This window comes from Pollachius pollachius, assembly GCF_949987615.1.
Source record: "Pollachius pollachius genome assembly, chromosome: 5".
NCBI classification, from domain to species: domain Eukaryota; kingdom Metazoa; phylum Chordata; class Actinopteri; order Gadiformes; family Gadidae; genus Pollachius; species Pollachius pollachius.
Window position 1 is genome coordinate 2,861,427 of NC_136938.1, and position 27,972 is coordinate 2,889,398.

The following is a 27,972-nucleotide window of genomic DNA, read 5'->3' on the forward strand; positions in this document are numbered from 1 at the left end:
CATCATGGGGGGCCTTTGGATTCTTTTGGCCCTTTAAGAGAGAGCCCACGGCAGAGCTGATCACAGGGCAAGGGCACCGAGGTGCAAGGCTTTGATTGGGAAGCAGCATCTCAACTGATATGCTAAGCTGGCTTCCATCTTCATTCAACAAATACAAAAATCAAGCCAGTGACCAGCCGGTGGGAATTCAAAGAAATAAAATGGAAATGAGGCAAGCACACAATTCTTTGGTTCATGGCATCTGCCACCGCTGCACATCACTTGATGAAGATGAAGACGATGATGAAACTAATCTCTACTGGACAGACAAGTGCTACTCTTCATCTACCCTACAGTAAAAACTACTTGGACCAGGGTATTACTGCATGTACCCAGAAGCACAAACACCAGAGATCCCTCTTTAGGGAAAAGGTTTTCATGGTGTTTCATTCAATATTTTTCTTTCTTCTCTGATTATAGTCTCACATTTCTGCCCTACAATCACACGCTTCCTGACCCCAATGTGTGGGCCCCCCACTGAGAGAGACCCCCACGCTAAGGCCAGTGTGACACTTTAAGGGCTGCTGGACTGCAGCAATTCAAGCACTTCGGTACGCATTATTTTTACTTCAAAAAGAAAACTCAAACTAAAGAGTCTGCTGTACAGCATGCAAACGACTCACATAAAAATCAAAAGAAGAGTTCCATCTGAGAGGCAGGACCGGCCTGTAGAGAACCGGCACGGGAATACATTCACTGCAAACATCTGAGTTATCACGTATTAGAACGGTTTAGCACTGAGGAGATACCCTGTCAGCCATGTAGGAGCTACATGACTTTTCAATGTGCTAAACCTTGTTCCCTGAGCAAAAAGACAATAAAATAATTTGTTAAAATTAGGTAGTATAAAACAGGACCTGCAAGGGTGACTGCAGGCGGACACAGAAAGAACATCTTCAAACGTAGAACTGGATAATACTGGCTCGTTGTGGAACACCGACACCCCCCCCCCCCCCCCCACCCCGTGTTCCTGACCAGGGGGTCCAAACCCCCACAGCCCCATCATCAGACACAGGACGAGGAGGCACGCGGCCTGGCTCCACGAGAGGCCAGGCCGCCGCCGTGTGGTCGGACGCGGCCGGGCACCACAGGCGTACGATAAGTAGGTATTAAATACGTTGGGGAACGGCTGAGAGACGCCTCAAACACTAAGGGACTCCGGCATCCATCGCTGCTCCAGTGGAAAACTGCTAAGTACTGCCGAGAAATGTCAACATTCACATTCTTTGACAATCTTTTGAAACATTCATGGTGGGCGAGATTTCTCTTCGGAAAACAAGCAAACATACAAACAGAAATAAAAGAAAGAAAACATTCACTCAGAGGAGACATTGAAGAACACATCCCAGCCGTGGAGACCTTGGTCTGCTTCTGTTCATTGTCTCTTAGAACAACAGCAAATACTGGGCAGCAAGGTCTCTCTGTCACTCTCTCTCTCACACACACGCTCACACACTAACAGTGATAAACAGTCACACGCTCACACACGCTGACAGTCACACACACAGAGAAAGTGCCGGCTGGGAGCCGTTCTGGGTTTGTTGGTACTGATGGCAGCTTATCTCAGCGGTCACCCTTATCTTCAGGCCCGAATGGCGCAGCTTCTGTTCCTCCTCCTCCTCCAGCTCCGGCACCTCCTGCTCCTCCAGCTCCTGCTCCTCTAGCTCCTGCTCCTCCAGCTCCTCGCGGCTGACCTCCGACCCCCCGCTCTCCTCCGTGCTGAGCGAGGCGGGCCGGCTGCGGAGGCCAGAGCAGAGGACGGCCATCTCGGTGCCGTCGTGGGAGTAGCGGCCGGAGTCACCCGTGTCCTGGCTGCCCTCGCTGCCCGACGAGCCCTCAGTGTCCAGGCAGGGCCCCTGGGGGCTCGGGCCCCGGCATGGGGACAGCTCCACCTCGTAGCACAGGACCGTGGCCCCCTGGTGGTAGGACAGTGGCCTCCTGGCTCCGCTGGTCGGCACCTGATAGACATTAAGGGCACGAGTCAAACCACTGTAGAGCACGGGTCAAGCCACTGTAGAGTACGGGTCACACCACTGTAGTGTACGGGTCAAACCACTGTAGAGCACGGGTCAAGCCACTGTAGAGTACGGGTCACACCACTGTAGTGTACGGGTCAAACCACTGTAGAGTACGGGTCAAACCATTGTAGAGTACGGGTCAAACTACTGTAGAGGACGGGTCAAACCACTGTAGACCACGGGTCAAACCACTGTAGAGTACGGGTCAAACCACTTTAGAGTAGGGGTCAAACCACTGTACAGTGTCAATTTAGTGGTGATCCGTGCACTTTGTACTGTGACACATCATGTAGAGGACAAGGTGTTGGATAAAACGTCCCGTCTGAGAGTCATTGGTAATCGCTGACAGTTCAGACAAACCCTTTGAGGGAACCGTTCTGGTAAATCAAACATCTCGTCTGGTCTTACCTGTATCTCCTCCACGTTCTTCTGGTCCCTCCTGAAGAACGCCCACTTCTTCTTCCGCTTCTCCTCAGGGAGGGGATTCACCGGCCCCAGGCTGTTGATCATCAGGTCCGTTCCCCCCTTGAAGATAAAGGAAAGTTAGGAAAGTTAGGACTTAAATCTTTTTCTCTAAACCATAATGGCGATATTAAAGTGAGTAACCATTGTAGTTGTATTCGTACCTTGGCATCGATAAAGTGGTCTCCACTCATCATGGGCATCACAATCTCCTCATCTTCCGCCTGGGCTTCAGACCTCCGAACGCCTGCTCCACCCAGACCTCCACCCAGCACACCACCAGTCCTCTCACTGTACTTATCAGCAGCCAATAGTTTCCTGGACAGGAAGACAACACACACATTCATGAGTCAGAAGCCTGACGAGAAACACGCAGAGAGGCGACCGGAGGCAGGAGCCTCCACAAGTCTCTCTCTCACCATAAGGACGACCCAAGTACCTCCCCCTTGTGTTATGTTCTTCTTGAGTTATGTTTCGTGTGGTGTGTGATATATCACCTGCTCTGGCCTCTGCAGGCGATGATGATGGCGGACATGATGCAGAGCAGAGCCACGCACACGCCCACCAGCACGGCCGTCAGCGGTGTCTGGTTCAGGGCCAAGAAACCCTCGGAGGAAACTGCAAAGACGGGCGCACAGGTTAGCTTGAGTATCACCACTATGGTTCCCCAGCTGTAACAGATGTAGTCACGCTTTAGGGTCAGTAGAGGCAGCAACATGAACTATTGTCTCAGGAGCAGGAGCCTTCAGGCGGCCTGATGGTCACCACAGGGGATAAACAGGGAACTGCATCTCCTTCAGTAAGGGCAGGAGAATATATGGTCTAGAACCTAACATGGTGGCCACCTGTGTAGTCGACACCTGTGTTGTCTACACCAGTGTAGTAGACTACATACTACACAAGGTGTAGTCTACACCTTTGTAGTCTATGGTGGAAGGCTGTAACTCAGCCATCATGGTAACTCAGCTGTCATGGTAACACAGGTAGGGCTCAGGCTCTGGGGGAGGAGGGGCCCCTACTGACCTGGGTTGTGCGGGGGCCCGTGGGCGTGGTGGGAGCCAGTGTCGGGCCCCAGGGCCAGCTCCACGAGGGGGGAGAAGGGCCCGTCACCCATCTGGTTGGAGGCCGACACCTTGACCAGGTACACCTGGCCGGGCTGCAGCCTCTCCAGCAGAGCCATGCTGCTGCCCCCTGCTGGTCAGAAACTGACGTTAGCTCCTGGTTTAGACATTCTATATTTCATCATCTAGGATTTATTTATTCCACAGTAAGTTATTTGAGACGTATAGAAGCGACTTTCAGACACAGGTTTGTTCGATGGAGGAGCCAGGAATTATTTCACTGCAATTGTTGGGGGTTTGTAATGTTATTTTGGTGTGATTGAGAGCCGGGTCACGTGGATATGGGCGGTTAGGCTCGATTACTGTTAAGCACCTGTTCAGGTGTACAGAGGAAGAGGGGATGAATGGGTCTTTTGATCAAATATTATTTTGATTGCAGCAATTGATCGCTGTAATTATGACTTTGATTATACTTTGTGGACGTAAGAAATGTTGATACTATTTCAGTAATAAAAGCTACATAAATATGTTTTTTTTGGATTCCAGCGAGTCTCTCTTGTGACGCAGTGCTCACCGTCTCTCTGCAGCACCTGCCACTGGCCGGCGGCCCAGGCCTTCCTGGAGGCGTACAGGATGGTGTAGTGCGTCACCCCCAGCTGGTCCCGGGTCGGGTGCCTCCAGGACACCAGCGCCGTGGAGTCCTGCACCAGGGACACCTTGACCTGGGAGGGGGGCTGCGTCGGGGCTGGGGGGGAGCAGGGAGTCAGTATATATCAAGGACACCTGTGATTACAGGTACGATGACGAGGAGCGTCACTAGCAGAGCTAACAGGTGTAGTGTGGCGATGTCTGCTAACAGAGGATCTCTGAACATACAGTATATATCAACACCCACAGGAGGGACTGAACCCCCTGCTCAATCAATTAATGAGAATTTGAGATCTTATCCAACATGTGTATGTTGCAGCAGTGTGGTGTGTATTGTGTGTGTTGCACTAGTGTATTGTGTTGCTCAGGGCGTCTCACCCTCGGGGAAGGTGCTCTGGTAGACCACGGGGCTCCAGGGTAATGTGTGTGTTGTGTGTATTGTGTGTGTTGTGTGTATTGTGTGTGTGTTGTGTGTGTTGCTCAGGGGCCTCACCCTTGGGGAAGGTGCTCTGGTACACCACGGGGCTCCAGGGTAATGTGTGTGTTGTGTGTATTGTGTGTGTTGTGTGTGTTGCTCAGGGGCCTCACCCTCGGGGAAGGTGCTCTGGTACACCACGGGGCTCCAGGGTAATGTGTGTGTTGTGTGTATTGTGTGTGTTGTGTGTGTTGCTCAGGGGCCTCACCCTTGGGGAAGGTGCTCTGGTACACCACGGGGCTCCAGGGACTGGACAGCTGGTCCAGGTGCAGCCGGATGGCGAACTCATAGCGGGTGTTGGGCTCCAGGTCCCGGACCAGCAGCTTCTCCTCACTCCTGCACGGACACACTCGTTATCACTGCACTAAGGAGACCGTCCAGCAGGTGGTGCTATAGAGCCTCTCCGGGAGCCGGCCCCTGCTACAGGGCCATCTCTCCATTCAGAGTAAGGGCTGCTGAACTATAACTGGCTGCTCACACTGGAAACACTGGTTCCCAGCGTTGGTTCCATTTGTCAACATTTCAACTTTAACCTGACCCCGCCTCAGCTGAAGCACTTAAAGGGGACATCCCTTTAGGCAGGAACCTGTGCCCCGTCCTCGTGTCCCCTGTTCTATATACTGTCCTGTCCATACGTCCCCTGTCCTGTCTTCTAGTCCTCTGCTCTGTCCCTGTCCTCCTGTCCCCTGTTCTATATAGTGTCCTGTCCATGTGTCCCCTGTCCTGTCTTCTAGTCCTCTGCTCTGTCCCTGTCCTCCTGTCCCCTGTTCTATATAGTGTCCTGTCCATGTGTCCCCTGTCCATACGCCCTGTCCTTACGTATGCAGGTAGAGCACCAGCGAGGCGTTCTTCAGCCCCTGGGCATGGCAGCGGACGGTGTAGTTGAGGGTGCGGCTGGTGAAGGCGGGCCGGGCCCAGTGCAGGAACACGCGGCTGGAGCTGTTGGTCTGGGCGTGGAGGTGGTGGGGCGGGGGGGGCGGAGGCACCAGGCGGTCCCGCACCGCTGGAGAGAGACAGGTGGAGAGAACAGCGTCAGGGTGGGTGGGGGTCAGGGGACTGGGGGACACTGGTGGACTGCAGTACCAGCGCTGTGGAGACCGCGGGGGGGGGGGGGCGGCGGAGGACTTACAGACACATCCGGGAGTGCTGACGGTCCGGTCGGCGTGGTAACCGTCTCCAAGGGCGTTGAAGGCCAGGATCTTCACATGGTACTTCTTCCTGGGGTCTGGGGTCGGGGAAACAGGACCAGAGGACATGAGGACTTTAGTTGAAGGCCCCATGCAGATCGATACACAAGACCCCATAGAACACACATGAGGAAACAATTCCAGCGAGCCCTGATGCTGCGGCCGGCTGGGCGGAGCCTCCACCTAGTCAAGGTAGGGAGGTTTGCTTCGGAGGCTGTGATTGGTCGGTGCCTTGGTGGTGTAACACCTTGCCCCATGCTTGGTGTGACATCGTGTGACACGTCTTTTGGCCCAGCCCGGAGATAAACACCCTATAGCCGAGGGCCATTCATCATCCTGTCATCATCCCCCCCCCCCCCTGCTGGCCTCGTGGTTCTATTATGCTGCAGCACAAAGCCCTCTGGAACCTTCTGGTCAGCAGCACTCTGACCGCTGACCAGACCCCCCACACCCACTATGTTATTGTATAACTAGGGTATAGTTATACTATAACTATGTTATGGTTATACATCCCTGTTCATTGACAGGATACTGGAGAAGTCCGTGTTTTGTAACATCTGCCCCGATCTGTTTCCTCCAGCATGTAAAGAGAATCTGTGAATCTATTAAAGATTTAACGCTCAGCACATTTCAGCCTGTAGAAGGAGGCCGTTAAAATGGGTATCTGCATTATCGTTATTATCGCTTTAATTAGTTTTGCCCTTTTAAGGACGTCTCTGTTCATTATAATAATCTATAGTTCAGAACTATAAAATATAATCAATTATCACCGGGGCCCTTAATCTATTCCTACTCACGAGCCCTAGAACAGTAAGACCCCCATAAATCCTTCAGACTTTACCACCAGAACCCTGAGCTGCAACATGTCGATGGTGGCAGAGATATTGATCAGGGAGGAGAGCCAGGGGGAGGAGCCTGGTCCAGGAGCAGTGGGGGGGCTTAGCCCCCCAGACCCCCCGGCCCTCAGGAGCTTCAGTGGGGCTGGGCGTGGGGTCAGGGGATCAGGCTGAGATTAAACTGAAAGAATCTGGGGTCACGGATGTGGAACACGAGAGGAATTGCTACAGCAAGGGGAGGAGCTACAGAGAGGGGAGGAGCTACAGCGAGGGTCCTGAGAGGAGGAGGAGCTACAGCAAAGGTCCTGAGAGGAGGAGGAGCTACAGCGAGGGTCCTGAGAGGAGGAGGAGCTACAGCAAAGGTCCTGAGAGGAGGAGGAGCTACAGCGAGGGTCCTGAGAGGAGGAGGAGCTACAGCAAAGGTCCTGAGAGGAGGAGGAGCTACAGCGAGGGTCCTGAGAGGAGGAGGAGCTACAGCAAAGGTCCTGAGAGGAGGAGGAGCTACAGCGAGGGTCCTGAGAGGAGGAGGAGCTACAGCAAAGGTCCTGAGAGGAGGAGGAGCTACAGCGAGGGTCCTGAGAGGAGGAGGAGCTACAGCGAGGGTCCTGAGAGGAGGAGCTACAGTGAGAGCTACAGGTTCCTGAAGTACCTGGGTTTCTCCGGGCAAGGGGGGGGGGGCGACCAAAGGAAGCAGACTTCCTCACTCCCTACACATAAGCCTCTCAACCCGACCGCCACACGTCTTTATTTAGAGTTTGGCTCCTCCCTTTCCTGTCATGTTAGTTAAAGATCTCCGCTTCCACGTGCTCCTCAGGAGAACAGTGGTCGGAACCGGGTCTCCACCTCTAGGGGGCCACAGTGAGCCTCCCCCCGGCCCCCAATACAATGGCTCCGTCGTAATTACACAGCGGAGGGGAGAGAGGGAGGGGGGGACACACACACACACACACACACACACACACACACACACACACACACACACACACACAGGGAGGGGAGGGAGGCCGTGACATCTGGGCCAAGACCTTTGACCCGGACTCTGGGCAGGCTGAATCCTGCAGGGGGGGGTGGGAGGGGTCAAACGGGGGAGGGGTGGAACAACAAAAACATGGCAGCGGCCGAAAGTCAAAGTAATGAGTGTAGCGAGGACCCAGAATGCAGAGTCAGGACCCAGAATGCAGAGTCACATAAACTTTTCTGACATAACAGATGATTGATTGGGACTTCACAGACACATTGACGCAATAGCACCTTATCCTAGCTATCTCTGTTGTACAGGGGGAATGGGTTAACCTAGTTAGTGCTTGGCACTTGTTTCTATGAACATCCTTACTGTACCGACAGAGATATATTGTTGTTTCTCTTTCTTCTGACAAATTTAATTATCGTCGCTTGGATAAAAGCGTCTGCTAAAAGCCACAATGTAAAATGTAAAATGGAAAGATTATCTCAACAGGTTCACTGCTTTAATCCGCCGCGAGTTGAGACCCCCTCTGAGGACAAGTGTAGTTTGTCCTTGACACACTGCTCTGAACGCCGCTCTGAACGCCGCTCTGAGCGGCAGCCGTCCCCACAGCCTCCAGGAACCCTCTCCACGCTCCTTTCCCAGATATAAATCTCAGAGGGTTCTGAGCCCTCACTTGTGTCTCTTTGTATCGGAGGACAGTTCCGCGCTGTCTGTGGTCACCTGATGTATACGCCCCCTCAGAGAGAAGCTGGGCAGTGCTTTGTTCTGCAGAGAAAAGACGAACTGACCCCCGGGGCCACGGGGCCACGGAGCAGCAAGGCCTCCCTGGGCCGTAAAACCACAATACACACACACACACACACTGACCAACACACACACACACACACACACACACACACACAATGACCACCACACACAAACGCTGACCATCTATCATACACACACACACACACACACACACACACACACACAGTATCCATCACAAACACACACATACACACACTGACCAACACACACACACACACACACACACTGACCAACACACACACACACACACACACTGACCAACACACACACACACACACACACACACACACACACACACTGACCAACACACACACACACACACACACACACACACACACACACTCTGACCAACACACACACACACACACACACTGACCAACACACAGCATCCAACACACACACACACAGATTAGCCGAGTACTCATTTAGATGTAGTTCACTTTGTGATGAGTTAAATCATGGGCTAGCCAAGCGCTAACCGCTGCTGCTGTGAGAGACTCGTAACGTAGCACAGTGCAGTTAGCCGGATCGATGTAGCATATCACCACATGAGGGCTCGACTGGATCAAAGTCAGCAAGGAGGACGTGAGGCCACTGACAGGCCACCCAATGAAAGGCTCTCTGGGTCTGAACATCTGGGATTATAACACCAACGTGCACCGCCTGGCCCCGTGGTGAAGAGCAGAAACAGTGGAGGGGAAGAGGAGGAGGAGGAGGAGGAGGAGGAGGAGGAGGAATACACACACCACAGATAAATCCTCTCCCTGTGGCCGTAGTGTAACTGTCAGACCCCCATGCTCGTGTTTAGCCCAGCTTGTGTTCACGTGTATTCTGTGCATGTGAGAAGACAGGCCCTCGTGCGTGGCTGGGCCCCTCACATGCATTCCTCTTTGCGGCCGGCCCCTCAATCACACGGGGCTCCCAGGCTGACCCCCCCAGCGGAGAGCGTCGGTCTGTTTACACACAGAGAGTTAGGGGCTCGCCCTTTCAGGACGGAGCCACCGTGTGTGTGTGTGTGTGTGTGTGTGTGTGTGTGTACGTATGTATGTATGTGTGGTTGGTTATGTAAGAGTTTAAATAAATAAAGATAATAATGGGTATGTGGATAATGTTTAATAGCTATTGAGTCTCTAAAAGGATTTATAAGATACTAGACCTGTCGAAAAATATTTTTTATTTTTTAAAAAACTCACTTTTAAGTCCTTGTAGGTTCTGATGTCTCTGATATATTTTTCACTATGAGTTCCATCCTAGCTGCTGTCCACAGACGCTCCTCCTCTGAGAGCCACCAGGAGGACACAGACCACATGGCTCAGGGCTGACTCGGAGAGGGATTCGGAAACAACATGTTTTTCAAAGCTAATAAAGCGAACTCTCTCCCTCCAAAGTTAAAAGCGAGAATGTGTTGGTGTTTGGTTCTGCGTGCAACCCTGGGAGCAGCAGGCTCCTCTCTATTCTCTCCACATGGGAGGTCAGAGGAGGGCTTTCTCCACCCTCTGTGGACTCAACTGAGCCCCTCCTCAACCCCCACCGTGAGCTGCTAAAACGGCACAGAAGCCTTTGGTTTGATTCCAACACTTTGCCTTGGATCAGATGGTAGAAACGTGCATTTCTTTTGGATTCTGGTTTCAGCTTCTGCCCCTCGGTTCATCTCGGTGTTAAAAGTGGAACATCAATGGGAGGCATTGATGTAAATGATCCCACGGCTAACCTGCTCAGAGCTCCGTAAAACAGCCAGTAAATCTCTGTCACAGTGACATGTTTCCCCTCCGCCAAACCCTCATCTATCGATCCTTTGTGCACGACACACAAGAGGAAGCGCCTTTTCTGCGACGCAGGCACAATGTTCCCAAGCACGGTCCCCGTTTCAGTTATTTTACATTCAGATGGTTCCTCACTGCAGTGCTCTGGTCAACAGGTATAGCCTGCAGCTAGTCCATTAAGCTAATGAAATCCGGTCTGCGGTGAGTGACCGCGGTCGTAACGCGGGACATCGGTGAGTTGAGCTGATATCAGGACCATCAACGGCTGATCTGAGAGACATGGTGGATGCAGAGTGCTGCTCTGTTCCCTCATTCTTCTCCGGCCACCTGGCTGGCCTGGGGCCACAGATGGTCAGTTGTCCCCCACCCCTCTATCACACATGGCACAGGGATCCCAGCGAAAGGCCAAGCAGACAATCCCTGCTCCGGCCAGCAGCTGCGGGGCCAGAGCCCCACATTAGGACCGGATCAGAGGTCATGGGGTCAGGGGGTGGGGTTGAGGAGGGGGGGGTGTTGGCCTGCTCTCCTCCAGGCCCCGTAAACCCCTGCATACCACATGAAGAGAGCCAATCAATCACCCGTTGCTCTGGCTGTCGATAGGAAGTGGCTGCCAGTTTCAAAACAACGGGTGCCCATGGGCAAGAACCACCAGTAAGACCGGCCGGGTCGGTTTCCTTTTCTGATTAGTCTCAAATGAGCATTGAACCGTTTGGAGGCAAAACAAAACTAAATACTGCCAACAGCGGCACCAAGACCAGCAGGGACCACAAGGACCCAGGGACCACCAGACCCAGTCCAGGGACCACCAGACCCAGTCCAGAGACCACACACCACCTACCCTAGTTCTCTCAAAATGGAGGAGCATGGCCAACCAAATCTCCCATGATGCTTTGCGTGGCTCACCCAGGCCTCCGATGGTGTGTCGGCTTTCGGAGGGCCTCAGCAGCAAGGGGGGGCCCTCGGGGCGGCTCTCCTCGTGGTAGTAGACCCGGTAGCCCAGGACCCGGACGGGGTGGCCCGGGGCCAGGGACCAGCTGAGGCTGAGGGTGGTGCAGTTCAGGGGGTCCAGGGTCAGCAGGGGGGCCAGGGGCACTGGGGGGGGGGGGGGGGGAGAAATAGAAAAAACAATACTTCGCTGTCGGACCAGTGCTAAACATATTCATGACAAACATATGTACTAAATAGTCTATCTATAGTGCTACTTCCTATATGCAAGTATTCTGTACGTTATGTGAGTTCTGTTCTTTCTTGATGAAGCACCTCGATAAGCTCCCTTCTGAAGGGGAACCCAGATAAAATACATTTCCAAGTCTCAGCCCGTCTGGACTAAAACTCAACCCCTAGAGTTAACCTAGAGTTAGCGCGACCTTAATGAACATGCACATATTTAGTCATTCTTGCTGGGGGTGAGACTCCACATAGAGGGACTTCAGCCTTCAGTCCCAGAGCAGGGAGGGAGGGAGCAGGTATGTGTTCTCGGAGCGGAGGAGGATTCCTGTGGGTGTGATCGGGGGAAAGAGAGAGGCAGACCCTCCCCCGGCCGGCCGAGAGCCGCCCTAAGGGCCCCTATTCTCCCCCCGCTGGGGCCCGCCTCTCTTTATGGCCCCTGACTGAAGCCATCCTAATGCCACAGACAGTGGGGGTCAAAGGGTGCGGAGTAGCAAACGCAATGCCTGAACGAGATTATTAGAGAGCTCCTCTCCCTCTCCCTCTCCCCCTCTCTCTCTCTCTCTCTCTCTCTCTCTCTCTCTCTCTCTCTCCCTCTCCCTCTCCCTCTCCCCTCTCCATACCCCCCTCCTCCCTTCCCTCTCTCTCTCCCTCTCCCCTCTCCCTGCAAATGCTGAACGGACAACAAACACACTGGTATGTGTGTGTGTGTGTCTGTGTCTGTATGTATGTATGTGTCTATGTGTGTGTTTGTGTGTGTGTGTGTGTGTGTGTGTGTGTGTGTGTCTATGTGTTTCTATGCGTGTGTGTGTGATTGTGTTAAACATTTGCGTCCGACTCCCTCCTCATATCTACTTTGATTCTGTACCCTGATGACCACTGATCAGAGACAAGCCTGGGCAGTAACCAGTAACCAGTAAGAAGTTACCAGTAACCAGTAACAAGTTCTTATGACCAGGATGACAGCCTGTGTTTACATCCACTCTGATCACATGACCTTCGACCTCACCCACCTTTGGCGCTGGAGGCCTTGGGGGTGCGGTGGGAGGTCCAGGCGGACGGCTCGCCCCAGCCTGCCCCGGTGGCGGCGGTGATGCGCAGCAGGTAGGTTGTGTCGGGGCGGAGGTCCGTCAACAGGTGCTGGCCCCGCCCCCCGGGGAGCTCCAGTGTGGTGGGCGTCGGCTCGGCGCCGCTGCGGAACGCCAGCCGGAGCGTTGTGACGCGGCCGCGGCTCAGCTTGGCAGGCAGCGGCGTCCAGGACACCGCGATGTCCGTCGGGCTGCGGCTGGTCAGGCTGAGCTCAGGGGCCCGCAGCGGGACTGGGGGACAAGAGACACACAGAGGGGCCGTTAGCACTGAGATCAGGGGCCCCAGAGGGACAAGAGGGGGACATGAGATCAGTTAAACCTCATGAAGACCGTTCAGATATTAACTCAAACCCTGCTCAGGGTTTATCGAGGCCCCCCCTGCTGAGGGCCAGTCCAGGGGTCTGCGGTGAGAATCGAACCGGCGGCTCACCGTCTTCCAGCGTCTTGCCCACCACGGGGTCCGACATGCAGCTGGCGCCCATGGGCATGTAGGCCACGATGTAGAAGGTGTAGTTACGCGCGGGCTCCAGGTCGTCGATGATGTACCGCGTCGTGTCGTTGCCGATGACGACTTGGTACTCCTCGTTGTTCATGCCTGGCCAATCACACGAGAGAACAAAACAGAAGAGTTTAGTAACAAATAACATGTTGGCTCGGGAGTGCAGCCTCCCGGCTGAGTCTCCCTCTCATGGTCAGGACTGACTTGTGTTTCTGATTAGGAGGGATTAAAGAAACGACACAAAGGCCTTAACTTAACTTAACTTAACTTAACTGGCAGCCCGGGCCCACAGAGCGACTCCTGACCCGGTAAACAAAACCCTTGAGCAAACACACAAGAACCTCGCCTGGAGCATGATTAGCCAATAAGTGTGTGACAAAGGCCTTCCTGTCCGCTCCCACACCCTGAGACTAGCACCCTTCATCACATGGCCTAATTAGCCCCTCTCTCCGATAATTAGCCCCTCTCCGTCAGTGGCCCCTCCCCCGTTCTGCCCTCCTCAGGTGCAGAGCGCTCGGTCTCTCCATTGTTTCGCGCTTGCGCCGGACTGAATGTGTCACTGAGTCTGAATCAACTAAAGCCTGAACAGAGGCCAGTGCTTTAGGAGATAGAGGGGGAGGGGGGAGAGAGAGAGAGAGAGAGAGAGAGAGAGAGAGAGAGAGAGAGAGGGAGAGAGAGAGTTTTTCCCGGTATACTCCGGCAGGTGCGTGGGTTCTGTGCGTTCCCGCTGGCCGCGTCCAAAGGCTCTCTTGAATGCTCTGACCACAGGCGGAGGCTCTCTGTGGAGGCGGTGGATTGTCTGAGTGACTGTCAGTCAACAGCAGAGGAGGACCAGGTTCCCAGGGCGGCTGAGGGTGTGAGAGGGTCTGGTGCCACACTGACGCCCTTGTGCTGCAACTGAATGGTTTGCTGAGCAGCGTGTCAGCGTATCAGATCAGGGGGGCTGTGTCTCCACGTGCCCCACGGGGGTACAGTCCACCAGGACCGGCACCCAACGCTGACGGAGAACGCTCTTATTGCCCCCGGCCGGCCGTAGCGACCCTCCAGTCCCCTGACCCCCGGCGGGCTGCAGCACTATTGAGAACAGATGGCCCCCCGCCCACATTCCACCCTTTGGGGCCATAAGGAAGTAGATTTCAGGTTCTCTAGCGGTCGGCTCCAGGGCGAGGGAGTCAACACAACACGGACAATACCACACGCTTTAAAGCAGGGGTCTTCAACGTTTTCCAGGCAAAGGACCCCCAAACTGATGGAGAGATGGAGCGGGGACCCCCTACTTATATATATATATGTATAAAATTTCGTTTTATATTAAACTGGTCCTATAGTGCCATGTATAAATGTACCTTGTTATTTTGCATTCAAAACTAAGGTATTCAAATAATACACAGGTTCATATATTCATGTTTTTATTTTAAACATGTGCAAGGTGAGTGAGTATGGTAGCCATGCCACTGCCATTCATAAACATAACATAACATAATAAACTGATACCTGCCAAGGTCACCAATGTCTGTCAATTGCATGTAATCATGCATAAAAGCTATTCAAATGGACATTTTTAAAACATAAATGAGGAAACGAAAATTAGTGATGTTTATTAGAGTCTTTCTTATCACTCTGCAACTAGTCCGGTAACTTATCAACCCCAGCGTGTCTGGTTGCTAAGCGACGTCAACGTCTTTGGCGGAGTATTTCTCTGCTGATGGCTTATTTTCCCGATAATGACTGGCGTTCCGTACATTATCCCTTAGATAACTGCACTCTCTCTCTCTCTCTCTCCCAACAGTCTTGGCTGCGCACTCTCAAATACGTATCGTTTGCGGCGGAGGAGGGGGTAGATATAAAGACCGGACGAGAAACTGACGTCGCTGTGCTGTCCTTCTTCTTAATTGAAGGAGCAGGCAGAGAAAAGCTCTCTCCTGCTGGGCTTTCATTAAAATCAAATACATAAAAATGTCGCAGCCAGTCCAGATGTGTCAGGTGTGCACGAGAGACATACGAACGTACACTTAACACTTTTGTAAATGCCATATATAGTACATTCCGATCGTATGATAGGAATAGATCTATTCCGATTAGAAATCGGATCAAAAGTATCCATGTAAAAGCGGCTAATGTGTTGGATTCATGTTAATGTTTATTTAAAGACATTTCAATTTGTGGAAAAAATTGGGGGGAATATAAAAGAAATGTCTAATCAACCAAAACTTTGGCGACCCCCCTGCAGTACCTCCCAGTTGAAGACCTCTGCTTTAGAGGAAGGGCTAAACATGGACCATACCACACGCTTTAGGGGGGCAAGGGAGTCAAAGAAAACATGGACCATACCATACGCTTTAGGGGGGCAAGGGAGTCAAAGAAAACATGGACCATACCACACACTTTGGCGGGGGGGGACAACGGACAGTACCACGCGTTTTAGGGGGGCAAGGGAGTCAACAAAACACAGACTGTACCACACGCTTTGGGGTGGGGGGGTTTGTGTGTAAACGGTCTTCCGGTATGCGCTCACCTTCGGCCTTCATGTAGTGGACGGAGTAGGCGATGACCTTGCCGGCGTTGTAGAGGGGGCGGTCCCAGGCCAGCAGCACGGCGGCGCTGGACACAGTCTCGGCCCGCAGGCCGCGTGGCGCACTGGGCCGGTCCTCCGACATCACCACCACCAGCCGCGCCGTGGCTAGGATGCAGCCCAGCGCGTTCTCCGCCTGGCACTGGTACACGCCGTCGTCCTCCGCCGTGATCTGGTTGATCACCAGTTTGCTGTGGAAACCACACGCACACACACGTACAGACACACATGCATGCACACACGCACACAGACACACACACAGACGCACACACAGACACGCAGACACACACACAGACACACACACAGACACACACACACACACACACACACACACACACACACACACACACACAATGAGGATTAGGAATGGGAGTGGGTTGGTGTGGGGGTCCCTGGGGTGCCCTCTGAGGTGAAGGAGGAAGTGACTCTAATGCCGTGGGCTCTGGGGTTGATTATTGAGCTTCCTTTCTGGTAAGGAAACACAGCTGATGAATATTTGATTCCAATGGTTCGGGAACAGGAAGCCGCGGCCGTATAAGGGAACAGGCCTTCACTGTGTGGACCCCGAGCGTGTATAAAGTCACTGATCTCCACCTGAGGGCCCCCAGTGTGAGCAGCAGGTAGTGGGCGGGGCCTACCTGTTGTACATCTTGACGCGGCCGTTGGGGCGAACCCTCTCGCCGTTCTTCAGCCAGGTGACGAGGGGGGCGGGGGCACCGGCCGCCGCGCATACAAAGCGGGCCGTCCCGGCGCGGGGGCGGGTCAGGCTCTGGGGCGCCTCCACCAGGGAAGGCGGGGCTAGAGCGACAGCAACAGACCAACGTCAGCACCACCAACAGGGCAGGAACACCACCCACCACCCCACCCTGTCCACCCTCAGGAACACCACCCACCACCCCACCCTGTCCACCATCAGGAACACCACCCACCATCCCACCCTATCCACCATCAGGAACACCACCCACCACCCCACTCTGTCCACCCTCAGGAACACCACCCACCACCCCACCCTATCCACCATCAGGAACACCACCCACCACCCCACCCTGTCCACCCTCAGGAACACCACCCACCACCCCACCCTGTCCACCATCAGGAACACCACCCAGTACCCCGCCCTGTCCACCATCAGGAACACCACCCAGTACCCTACCATGTCCACCATCAGGAACACCACCCAGTACCCCACCCTGTCCACCATCAGGAACACCACCCACCACCCCACCCTGTCCACCATCAGGAACACCACCCAGTACCCCACCCTGTCCACCATCAGGAACACCACCCACCACCCCACCCTGTCCACCCTCAGGAACACCACCCACCACCCCACCCTGTCCACCCTCAGGAACACCACCCAGTACCCTACCATGTCCACCATCAGGATCGCCACACACCACCCACCACCAGAATACCACCCAGCACCACCCACCACCCCACCCTGTCCGCCCTCAGGATCGCCACCCACCACCCAGCACCACCCTAAGGAATACCACCCAACCATATCCCCGCTCAGGAACACCACCCAACACCCGCAGAAAAGCACCACCATCAGGAACACCACCCAGCAACCATCACATCCACCCTCAACCTCAACACCACCACTATCAGGACCCCCCCCACCCCACCACGCCCCACCCTCAGGCCCGGGGGCGGAGATTCACCGAGCACGGTGACGTTGGCGTGGGCCAGGCTGTGGGTGCGGGTCCCGGGCGTGGAGGCGCGGCACACGTACACCCCGGCATGCTGCGGCCGCGCGGCGGACAGCACCAGGTTGCCGTTGCCGAGCACCCGGCTGTGGTGCACGTCGATGGAGCGCCCGTCGGCGCGGCTCCAGGAGACCAGGGGCCGCGGGTTGCCCGTCGCCAGGCACTCCAGCACCGCACTGTGGTGCAGGGCCACCGAGGTGTTCTGGGGCCCCGCCACGATCAGGGGCCTCTGGGGGGGAGGGGCCACGAGGGCTGGGGGAGGGAGGGGAGGGTTTAGACATAGGGCAGCGGCTTCAGCAGACGACTCGAGACTCACCTGTTCAGAGTTCACCTGAACTCTCCCCCCTTCCCCCCACCACACCTCACCACCCTCTCACGCACTTATTGTATGTTGTACGTCCGGTTAATAATCTTATCCTAGCTATCTCTGTTGTATAAACAAATGTACTTTTTGTACATGTCACTTTGGATAAAGGCGACTGCTAAACACCCTAAAGGTAAATGTAATGTGGCTCAGGAGGTAGAGCGGGTTGGCTGGTAACCTGAAGGTTGCTAGTTTGATCCCCGGCTCCTCCTAGCTGAGTGTCGAGGTACCCCTCACCCTGAATGCTCCTGACTCCGCCGTCGGTGTGTGAATGTTTGCATGAATGGGTGAATGTGAGGCGGTATTGTCAAGCACTTTGAGTGGCCACTGGTTAGAAAAGCGCGGCACCGCCCCGTGCACTAACAGACGTCGCTCCTCCGGTTAAAGTTTGTCTAAAATTGAAGCCCTCAAACGGGCGACCGGTCACTAGCTTCTAAAGCCGTTAACTTCCTGCTCTGAGACCTGAACTTCCTGCTGAGCCATGACCCCGTGACCTCTGACCTACCGGGCGTGACGGTGAGCGTGGCCTCCGCGCTGCGGCGACGGTTGGCGATGTTGGTTGCTATGCAGCGGTAGTTGCCGGCGTCTTCCGCCCGCACGGCGTGGATCTGGAGAACGCCTCCGGGAAGCACGGTGAGTCTGGACGGAACCGGACGAGACGACGTTAACACACAGAGGGTCTCACAGGGTCCGACGTTGATCATATGGAGTATTATGGGATGGTTTCAGATTCAACAAACGGTATAATGTTGGCTTGGTTTGACTTCTGTTCATAACCAACATCAGAACATCAGAACGGACTAAAAGGATCCCCTGAAATCCTCCAGTACCCATAAGGGTCGGGACCCCCCTCTGAGAAACAAGACTGTCTCTGAAAATGCGGTTATACTATGACATGATTGCTACATAGTTAAATATATTAAATATCTAAATATATATTATGTTAAAATGTAATGCAACAGAAATATTACAATCACGGCTTCTTCTTTTACATTAGGTGAACTACGGTAATGTTATGAAGACCTTTCAGTGTTAACATGGGTTTACATTAGGTGAACTACGGTAATGTTATGAAGACCTTTCAGTGTTAACATGGGTTTACACTAGGTGAACTACGGTAATGTTATGAAGACCTTTCAGTGTTAACATGGGTTTACATTAGGTGAACTACGGTAATGTTATGAAGACCTTTCAGTGTTAACATGGGTTTACATTAGGTGAACTACGGTAATGTTATGAAGACCTTTCAGTGTTAACATGGGTTTACATTAGGTGAACTACGGTAATGTTATGAAGACCTTTCAGTGTTAACATGGGTTTACATTAGGTGAACTACGGTAATGTTATGAAGACCTTTCAGTGTTAACATGGGTTTACATTAGGTGAACTACAGTAATGTTATGAAGACCTTTCAGTGTTAACATGGGTTTACATTAGGTGAACTACGGTAATGTTATGAAGACCTTTCAGTGTTAACATGGGTTTACATCAGGTGAACTATGGTAATGTTAGGTATGTGAGGCGAGGCAGACCTTTCAGTGCTCAGGGGCAGGGTGACGCGGTTGAACTCCCAGGTGATGATGGGGGGGGGGTTGGAGGTAATGGTGCAGGCCAGCCGTCCCACAGAGCCCTCGGTCACCACGATGGAGGAGGGCTGGCTCGCGAAGGAGGAGATACCTGGGAGGAAACGCAAAGGGAAACGTTACAGCGGAACCTTTTTACCTGGTTTCCAGGTTAGTCTTTGAGGACTTTGAACCCGGATGAGGAGAATGAACACATCCTAGCCTCCAGTATTGATCACATAAAAAAGAACACAAGCAAATCAACAAGAGACAAGTTGTTTGGATGTGAGTTCTGTTCGATTCAGTTTGGATGTGAGTTCTGTTTGATTCAGTTTGGATGTGAGTTCTGTTTGATTCAGTTTGGATGTGAGTTGTGTTTGATTCAGTTTGGATGTGAGTCATGTTTGATTCAGTTTGGATGTGAGTGGTTTGATTCAGTTTGGATGTGAGTTCTGTTAGATTCTGTTTGTTCAGTCATATGGCTCCACTACACATGTCCAAATCGAGGAGAATTAAAACAATCCATGCCACCAACTCATGCTCCCTTGACTACATTTTCACTTTGTGTTTTAAAACTAAATGTATTGCTACATTTCATTTATACAATTTGGACCTATTGGAAGTCTACGAGCTCAGGAAACCAAACATTCCTAAAGCCAGGACCTACAAAGCAGGTAGAAGCTCCTCCTCCTCCTGGATGGAGCTTCTGGGGTCTGAAAAAACATGAGGCTGTAGGGCTGCTCCTTACGACCCTGATCCATCAGTATACGTACAGAGTGTTATATCCACCCATAAACCAGCTCATCACTACCAGTGCTGCATCCAAATAACAGCCTCCCTGGGCCACACCCTCCCTAGGCCACGCCCTCTCTGGGGCACGCCCTCTCTGGGGCACGCCCTACCTGCGTAACACGGGCAGGTGGACATAAAGGGGCCTAGCAGCACACAACCAATCAGACTTTGCATGTTGAATCGGACCAGACAGCATCCGCATGGTTCCAAAAGCTTCCAACACAGCTGAACACACCAAACAGATTTGTTCCTCGTCCGAGTCTTCCCAAACGTTTCAGATGGCCAACAGTTGGGCCAGTGTGTTCCACACTTCAAACCCCCGCTGTCGCTCTTCCTCCTGTGTTTCCTAGTTCAGGAGATAACCGGCCAGTAGCTCTGTTCTTTCTCGTCAGTTTTTAAACTTTGCTCTCTTCAGATATGTCAACAAGTCGCGGCTGCTGCCCTTTAACCTCTGAGCTGTCGTCTCTCTCCTGGCGTTCCTGACGGGCTCCGGCCCCGGGCCGATCCCAGGCCGGCACAGGAAGGGGCGCTAAGGTGAACCATGTGGTCGCGGACGCGTGGCAGAAACTAAACACACTAAAGCCTCGTGGCTTCTGGTCCCACTCCGCTGATCCCTCAGAGCTACAGATGCCCACTGAACGACCGGGTGATGGATGGGCTCCACTCGGTGGTCTCTGCGAAGCAAAGACATTCACCACGACCGTAGCTCCACCCTCCCTCCCAGAAAGCAGGGGGCCCGCTGCTCTGCAGACGAGGAGACGCTGCCCCCCTCGGGCGGGGCTGCCAGGTGTCACGGTGCCAAACCGCGCGGGGGGGGGGGGGCTCCAAGAGCAGGCAGACTCTGGGAGGGTCCCGACGCCATCCCGGCCGACTGACAGCTGGGGAGCGGAGAGAGAGGAGCCTCCGCCTGAGAGGAGCAGAGTGGTTCAGGAGCAGAAGGCGACGAACAGAGGAGTGCTCTCTCAGGACGATGCGTCTCATTCTGCCGTCAGCAGAGCTTCTACTTAGCCCAGAGCGAAACACGATAGTTACTGAAATATAGAATAAACAAATACTTAGATTACAAATACAAAGATTTTAACATCTTTTAATGATAAAATCTCCTCCGTTTGTTGTCCTTCTGAGAGCGTGGCACTGTGGGGGGGGGGGGGGGCAACATGCTGTTCTGATCGCCGGTTCCGGAGCGGTTTCTCTGCTGGACCTGTTTAATTGAATTAGCTCTGAGCGGTTAGGCCTCTTGTGTGAACGAGCGGTCGACTGTTCTGCTCGGAGCTTTGATGTGAGCTGAGCGGGGGGGGGGCAGTGGGCGGGAGGGTCCCCTCACCCTGACTCCCTGACCCCCCCATCCTCACACACCAGGTCTGAAACAGGGTTAATGACCTGAATGGTAGAAGCTGAGGAGTGCATGGGAACCACTGTTGGCTGTACTGGTCTGTACTGGGTGCCCTGCCTCCCTCTAATGGTATTGGATCGGTAAACAGGGTCATTGATTATGGATCAGCCCTGAGCAGGGTGCAGACCCAGGGTGCTGGGGTGTCAGGAGCTCAGAGGAGACGACCTTCGCTAGGCGCTGATGTTTCCCTCGACCCCTTCATGTTTTTTTATGTAAGGATCCTGCCACTGAGGGGAAATGATCCATACAGTGAGTTCAGTATTGATTATCTTTACTTCAATATTACTTTACTTAAGTTCGCTAACAGTTACAGACAGTTTTTTGTTTTCGAATTCCTTCAGAAGTGTCTTATGTGTATAAGAAAAAGGTTTGAAAAATCTTCAAGAAAGGGTTTTCACGCTCCGTGAAATCAAACGTTTACTAAGCCGCTTTCGTCAGAGGCAAATACCTCGTTCTTTACTTCTCCAACACAAAGAGGTTCCGGCCATCTGTCTCTCCCGGCTTACCTCTCACCTTTCACCTCTGACCTCTGCCAATCCTAGCCAGCACACAGCTCTGGCCTATTCTTGTGTGACCACCCCAGAACTCTGCTGCTGCTGTGCAAAGCTTCGGTTTCTAGAAACTATCCATCACTCAGGGAAAACCCCCGCACTTAAAACAACACAAACGCTGATCTTTACTGCTCTTTTTTCAGCCTCTTGACTGCAATAACTCAGGATTGTTGCAACCACAATATGGTTATGGTCCGGTGATGAACTATCACTTGTAACAGGACAGAACTAAAACTGGTAACATGACATAATTACCACTTGTAACCAAATTATTCAGGCCAATCTTTGACTTTAAAGGTCTGGGCTGTCCATGTATTTCCCCTTTAACTGGCTATTGGTTATTCTCTCCCCTCCTCATCAGTCAGACTGGGAGCCAATGATGAACCCACTGCTGTTTGATCCGACTGCTCCTCTGGTCGACTGTTCCCTCTGCATGAGAACATTCAGATGTTTCTCCAGAGCAGAATCTACGACCTACAGCAGGTTTAGATTCACCCTCTGGGAGGCGGGGTCTCGACCCGGAGCAGAACAGAGGCTAAAGCGCTCAACAGATCCGTCAGTGGCGGGCTGGCAGGTCTACGGGCCCCCTCAACCCCCCCTCACAGTGTGACAGTCAGCTGACCACTGGGCGCCCACGACACAAAGAGCCCCAATCAGCCGCTGGGGGAAAGAGAGGGGTCAGAGGGAGAGCATTCCCCCCTCCTCCCCCCCCTCCACTTCCTTATCTGGCCACAAAGTTACCCAATCACTCAGCACACACCCTCCACTCACTGAGACAGAGCTTTATGGGCTCCAATCTCGCAGCCCGCTGGAGAGGAGCTCAATCCACAACAGGTGAAGGCCTCACTCTGTGAGGTGTTCTTCTCCGAGAGGCTCCGTCCAGACCTCCTCACCGGTCCCCAACCCCATCTACTGAGGGGGTCTAGAAAGGGGACGATGAAGAGACTGATAAAGACTTTAGGTACAAACGAATAACAATGGGGTGAGGAAGGGCCGGTGTAGCAGGGGTTAGAACCAAGTGAGACCCTGGTGGTGACGCTGTCCCAGGGATTACAATCTATTGAACAATTTTAAGTTACCTTTGACCCCGGGGCATCTCTGTCCCTGGAAACCATAGCAACCCTTTATTTCCCGCAGAGTTGAAGAACAACATGGAGGGTGGGGAGTTATTTTACTAAAGGGTTTTTCACTCAGCGGCGGCGTCTGACTGTGCCAGTCACCCTCGTATTACTGCGCCTTCTAATTGAGCCGCGCCTCGGAGAGTCAAACGTTGTCCTTAGCAACCGAACCCCGCCAAGCGTCTGCTTACCTCCAGTCCCTGTCCGCGTACCTCCAGTCCCTGTCCCTGTCCGCATACCTCCAGTCCCTGTCCCTGTCCGCGTACCTACAGTCCCTGTACCTGTCCGCGTACCTCCAGTCCCTGTCCCTGTCCGCGTACCTCTCGTCCCTGTCCCTGTCCGCGTACCCCCAGTCCCTGTCCGTGTACCCCCAGTCCCTGTCCGTGTACCCCCAGTCCCTGACCGCGTACCCCCAGTCCCTGACCGCGTACCCCCAGTCCCTGACCGCGTACCCCCAGTCCCTGTCCGTGTACCCCCGGTCCCTGTCCGTGTACCCCCAGTCCCTGTCTGTGTACCCCCAGTCCCTGTCCCCATACCTCCATCAGCCTCCTCCCCACCGGTGTGAGGGACAGAGGGCTGCTCTACTGTACGGCGACAGTAAGAGTCAAGGTCAGAGGGGGGTCACTGCAGGAACTCCACAGAAGAGGCTGACCGACTCCGCCGTCGGTGTGTGAATGAGTGCAGTATTGTAAAGCGCTTTGAGTGGCCACTGGTTAGAAAAGCGCGGTATAAATGCAGTCCGTTTGGGGGGGGGGGGGGTCGGGGAAGCAGAGCCCCTCCCCTCTGAGGGACTGGTCCCAGCGCCTGAGGCAGACTCACTCAGCCGGCCATCTTTCAATCACCCATCAATCCTGAGTCTATTGACATTAGTCACGTGACCGGCCCATGTGTCACATGCCAGCATCAAAGACAAATCCCCACTGTTCCTCAGAGCTCAGGGTTTTTGGAGCCGGCTTCGGCAGCAGGCAGGAACCGGCCAGGTGCCCTACCTCAACCTCACAAGAAATGAACAGTGGAGCACTAATTAATGAAATGTGTTTTAAGTTCATCAATGAGTAATGGGCCCGTTTCCCATGAAAACATCTTTAGAGATGGGATTTGTTTTCATCTCACATTTGAATGAAAATGAATGCTGCCCACGAGAAAACAGAGGCATTCTTCGATAAGAAACCGGTCTTTATATATGAACCTCCAAACCAAGCCTTTGACTCCAAACCTAAACATAACCTGACTTGTTGCGGTCCCCGGCCCAGCTGTCCGCGGGTCTCTGGACAAACAAATGGCTCTAAAGAACCCCCCCCCCCCCCCCCCTCTGAGAGGGCACTGAGGGGCAGAGCGGACAAAAAGGGTCAGGGTGAAAAGCTTTCCATTCTTCAGCGGGGAGCAGAAAGCCATTGTGTGGCCCCTGCTCCGCTGGTTAGGGGCCATAAAGTTTGGCTCTTTAGACGCTCACAGTCAGGCTGTGGTACGACAAAACGCATTTCACGTGTGTGTGTGTGTGTGTGTGTGTGTGTGTGTGTGTGTGTGTGTGTGTGTGTGTGAGTGTATGTGGGTATTTTTGTGTGTATGCCTGTGTGCGTGTGTTTGGCTGTTTGTGCGTGTATTAATATGTGTGTGTTTGTGTGTGTGTGTGTGTGTGTGTGTGCGTTTGTGTATGTTTGTGTTTGTGTGTGTATGCATGTGGTTGTGTTTATTAATGTGTGTGTGTGTGTGTGAGTGAGTGTATGTGTGTGTTTGTGTTGGTATGCGTGTGTGTATGTGTGTGTGTGTGTTTGTGTGTGTATGTATGTGTGTGTGTGTGTTAGACTGTGTTTGTGTGTGTGTGTGTGAGTGTGTGTGTGTGTGTTTGTGTGTGCATGCGTGTGGTTGTGTGTATTAATGTGTGTGTATGCGTGCTTGTGCGTGTGTGTATGTATGTTTGTTTGTGTGTGCGTGTGTGTGCGTGTGTGTTTGTGTGTGTGTGTGTGTGTGTGTGTGTGTGTGTGTGTGTGTGTGTGTGTGTGTGTGTGTCTGGGTGCGTGTGCTATCTTCAACCCCCGTCCTACCTATCTCCTTCCAGGGCATTTCTCAGGTATGTGTAAAGTTTACGAGCTGCGGACCTCAGAGCGGCTCTAAGTACCCGTTTAATACTAACTAGTAAACTCTGCTGCCCGCCTTTATGACCAGTAAAGCGTGACCCATTAATACCAGAACACACATTTCAGCATCCAGTGGGATGAATGCAAACACCGGGATAACTGCTCCTTAAAAAGAAGTGTTGGACCTTAACTTAACTTTAACTTAACTAATTAACTTAATTTCCTGATTTATATTCATAGCCATCTATAACCCTGTCATATGTGTCTCGATATGAAATAGCATCGTAAAAATCACTTAATCAGGCTGCTCTGATTTAAATGATTCACATGTTCTGACATAATCCCTAATGTTCATCACTTCATCGTTTGCTCTAGTCAAAAGAACTTTAAGTGTCTCTGCATTCAGGCCAATAACCAGCACTTAAGGATTTGAACTTTGTGTTTAAAGGGTAGAGTGAAAGTATTAAAAGTAGTTAAAAGTATTTAAATCACATGAATCTTGACACATCATTAACAGAGGAATGTCATGAAGACCCGAAGAAAAAGTTCAACTTCTTTTGTTCCGAAGTGACACCGCGAGAAACACGAGGGGGGAGAGAGATCCTGAGGGGAGGGAGTGGAGGAAGGACTCCCTGAAGACCCACCAGCCTGGAGCCTCTCCCCCCCTGCAGAACAGGCCACACACACACACACACACACACACACACACACACACACACACACACATACTCATACACACAAGCACACACACCAAACACACACACATGCATATGCACATCCATACACACTTGCACGCGCACACACACCACTGGAGGAAAAGCATTCCAAAAGAACAATTGCTGGTGATCAGGAGCAGTGAGATGAAAGGCCCTGAATAGAGGGGTCATCTGCTTCTTAGAGCGGGGCAGCCCAGCCTGGACAGCTACTAACCTTTAGAACGGCCCTCCTGTTCATTACCACATCAATGGGCCCTGCTCCCCAAATAGCATCTTCCTTTGGCCCCCAACACTGAAGACCTCATCCCCCGACTGGAGCCAATGATGAACCCTGAACCGCCTCGCGATGTACGGCGCAAACTAGAAGAAATGTTACCCAAAACTCTGTGTGTGTAACTGGAGAGGAGGAAGCTTTGGCAGGAGGAAGTATGTGTGAGTGTGAGAGCCGCTGAACACACAAACACATGAACCAACAACCCAGCTCTGGACTCCCAGTCCCAACTGGGAGTCCCCATGAATCCCAAACACAACAACAACTAAAGCACTAACGTCCTGAGCCCTGTATGGTAAACACAGCCTCAGAGCAGCAGGACATCTGATCCCGCTCCGTCTAGAGCGGGTACTTACTTGCGATTGTCAGTCGGGCCTTCTGGCTCAGGACAGCGCCGTACTTGTTCTGAGCCAGGCACTGATAGGAGCCCTCGTCTGATTTGTCTCCCCTCCGGCTCTCCACCTCGGCCATGTAGAGCGATCCGTTTGGCAGGCGATGGATCCGCTCGCTCTCGGCCAGCTGGAGCCCGTTCCGGAGCCAGCGGACCGTGATGGGCGCCGCTCCCTGGGCCTGGCAGTCCAGAACCACCGCGTCGCCCCGGACCACCGTCACGCCCTGCGGCTCCGCGACGAAAAACAGCTCGCTGAAGCTCAGCGCACCTGAGGTGGGGGGGGGGGGGGGGAGAGATCCGGTCAGTGACGCTCAGAGGGGGGGGGGGGGGAACCGGTCACTGAGGGTCAAGGTTCCAGCTCATCAGAGGAACACTGGATCGCTCTCTGAAGAACAGAGTGGATCTGAAGCCACTGAGACAGTAGCTGCAAGTCCACTGATGATAACGTTAATAACCCAAAAGATATCTCAATCTTAACCCTTAATCTTGACCCTTAATGGCCGAGTACCAAACCAATATTAATCTATACACTAAAGGGGTTCAAAATCACCCTATGAACTTAATAAGAATGCATTATACTAGATCACACACATGCATGCCTATAATAAACTCTATGTCCTGACTGGGAAATCATATTCCACCAACATGTTGTCTTTCGGCCTGAAGCACCTCGGGTTCTGAGGTCGATCCCGCTTACTTTCATTAACTCAGGGCTCTGGGGGCCGGGGGTCCAATGCAAAGCGAGTTGGCAGGACTGCACCACACACCACAACACAGAACCATTTGGTAGACATTTAATACGTTAAGCGACTGAAATCAAAGCGATTGCACCCAATCCCGATGGATGTGTCTGACTGGACTCCAGTCGGAGCGCAGCGGGGGGTCCGGTTCGCCGAGACGCGCTGTGGCGTCAGGGCATCAACCATAGTGGGCTTAAAGTTGAGTTATTTCCACTAGCTGTACCAAGTGTCTCTTTAGTTTTGGCTAGGGTACTTAATGGACACTTCAAACCTAGCAGCTAGCAGGCTTCACGTTGGGGGGAGAGCGGTCACTTTCTCGCCACGAATGCTTTTCCTTTTGAAAATGTATTAAAATGTTCCTTACCTGAGATTTGTAGGTAAACCGAGAAAAGGAGCAAGCGGTCGTATAGTTTCCTTTTGACAGGCGCCATTTATGAGTATTGTCCTTGCATGCTAAACGTGTACAGTCCTCTGCTGAGGATGACCTGCGTGCGGATCCTGAACTCGACTGAGCGCTTCTGACCGCCGGGCAACGCTTCGCCTCATGCGGAGGACCGACGCTCGGACCGGGGAGCGAGGCGCGGCCAGCGCCCCCTTGCGTCGGCTATCGGAACTCGCTATCCACTCGACCCAGCTCGGTCCATCAGTTACAGTTATAAGCGCATATGATCAACAAACTATTGCCAGACATCCAATCT

The 27,972-nt window shown here is 53.0% G+C and overlaps 1 protein-coding gene across 1 annotated transcript; it reads right to left on the minus strand.

The window, feature by feature from the left end:
- Positions 1 to 1,535: 1,535 nt before the first annotated feature.
- prtga (protogenin homolog a (Gallus gallus)) lies at positions 1,536 to 27,705 on the minus strand (the record flags this gene model as incomplete). Its single annotated transcript, XM_079736456.1, has 19 exons — positions 1,536 to 1,997; positions 2,466 to 2,582; positions 2,684 to 2,837; positions 3,017 to 3,137; positions 3,543 to 3,710; positions 4,155 to 4,325; positions 4,912 to 5,039; positions 5,523 to 5,706; positions 5,833 to 5,928; positions 11,167 to 11,355; positions 12,444 to 12,749; positions 12,949 to 13,113; positions 15,533 to 15,780; positions 16,228 to 16,387; positions 17,254 to 17,550; positions 18,168 to 18,301; positions 19,195 to 19,339; positions 26,500 to 26,802; positions 27,639 to 27,705. The coding sequence occupies 19 exons, from the start codon at positions 27,703 to 27,705 to the stop codon at positions 1,536 to 1,538; spliced, it is 3,615 nt and encodes a 1,204-aa protein (XP_079592582.1).
- Between the last annotated feature and the right edge of the window lie 267 nt (positions 27,706 to 27,972).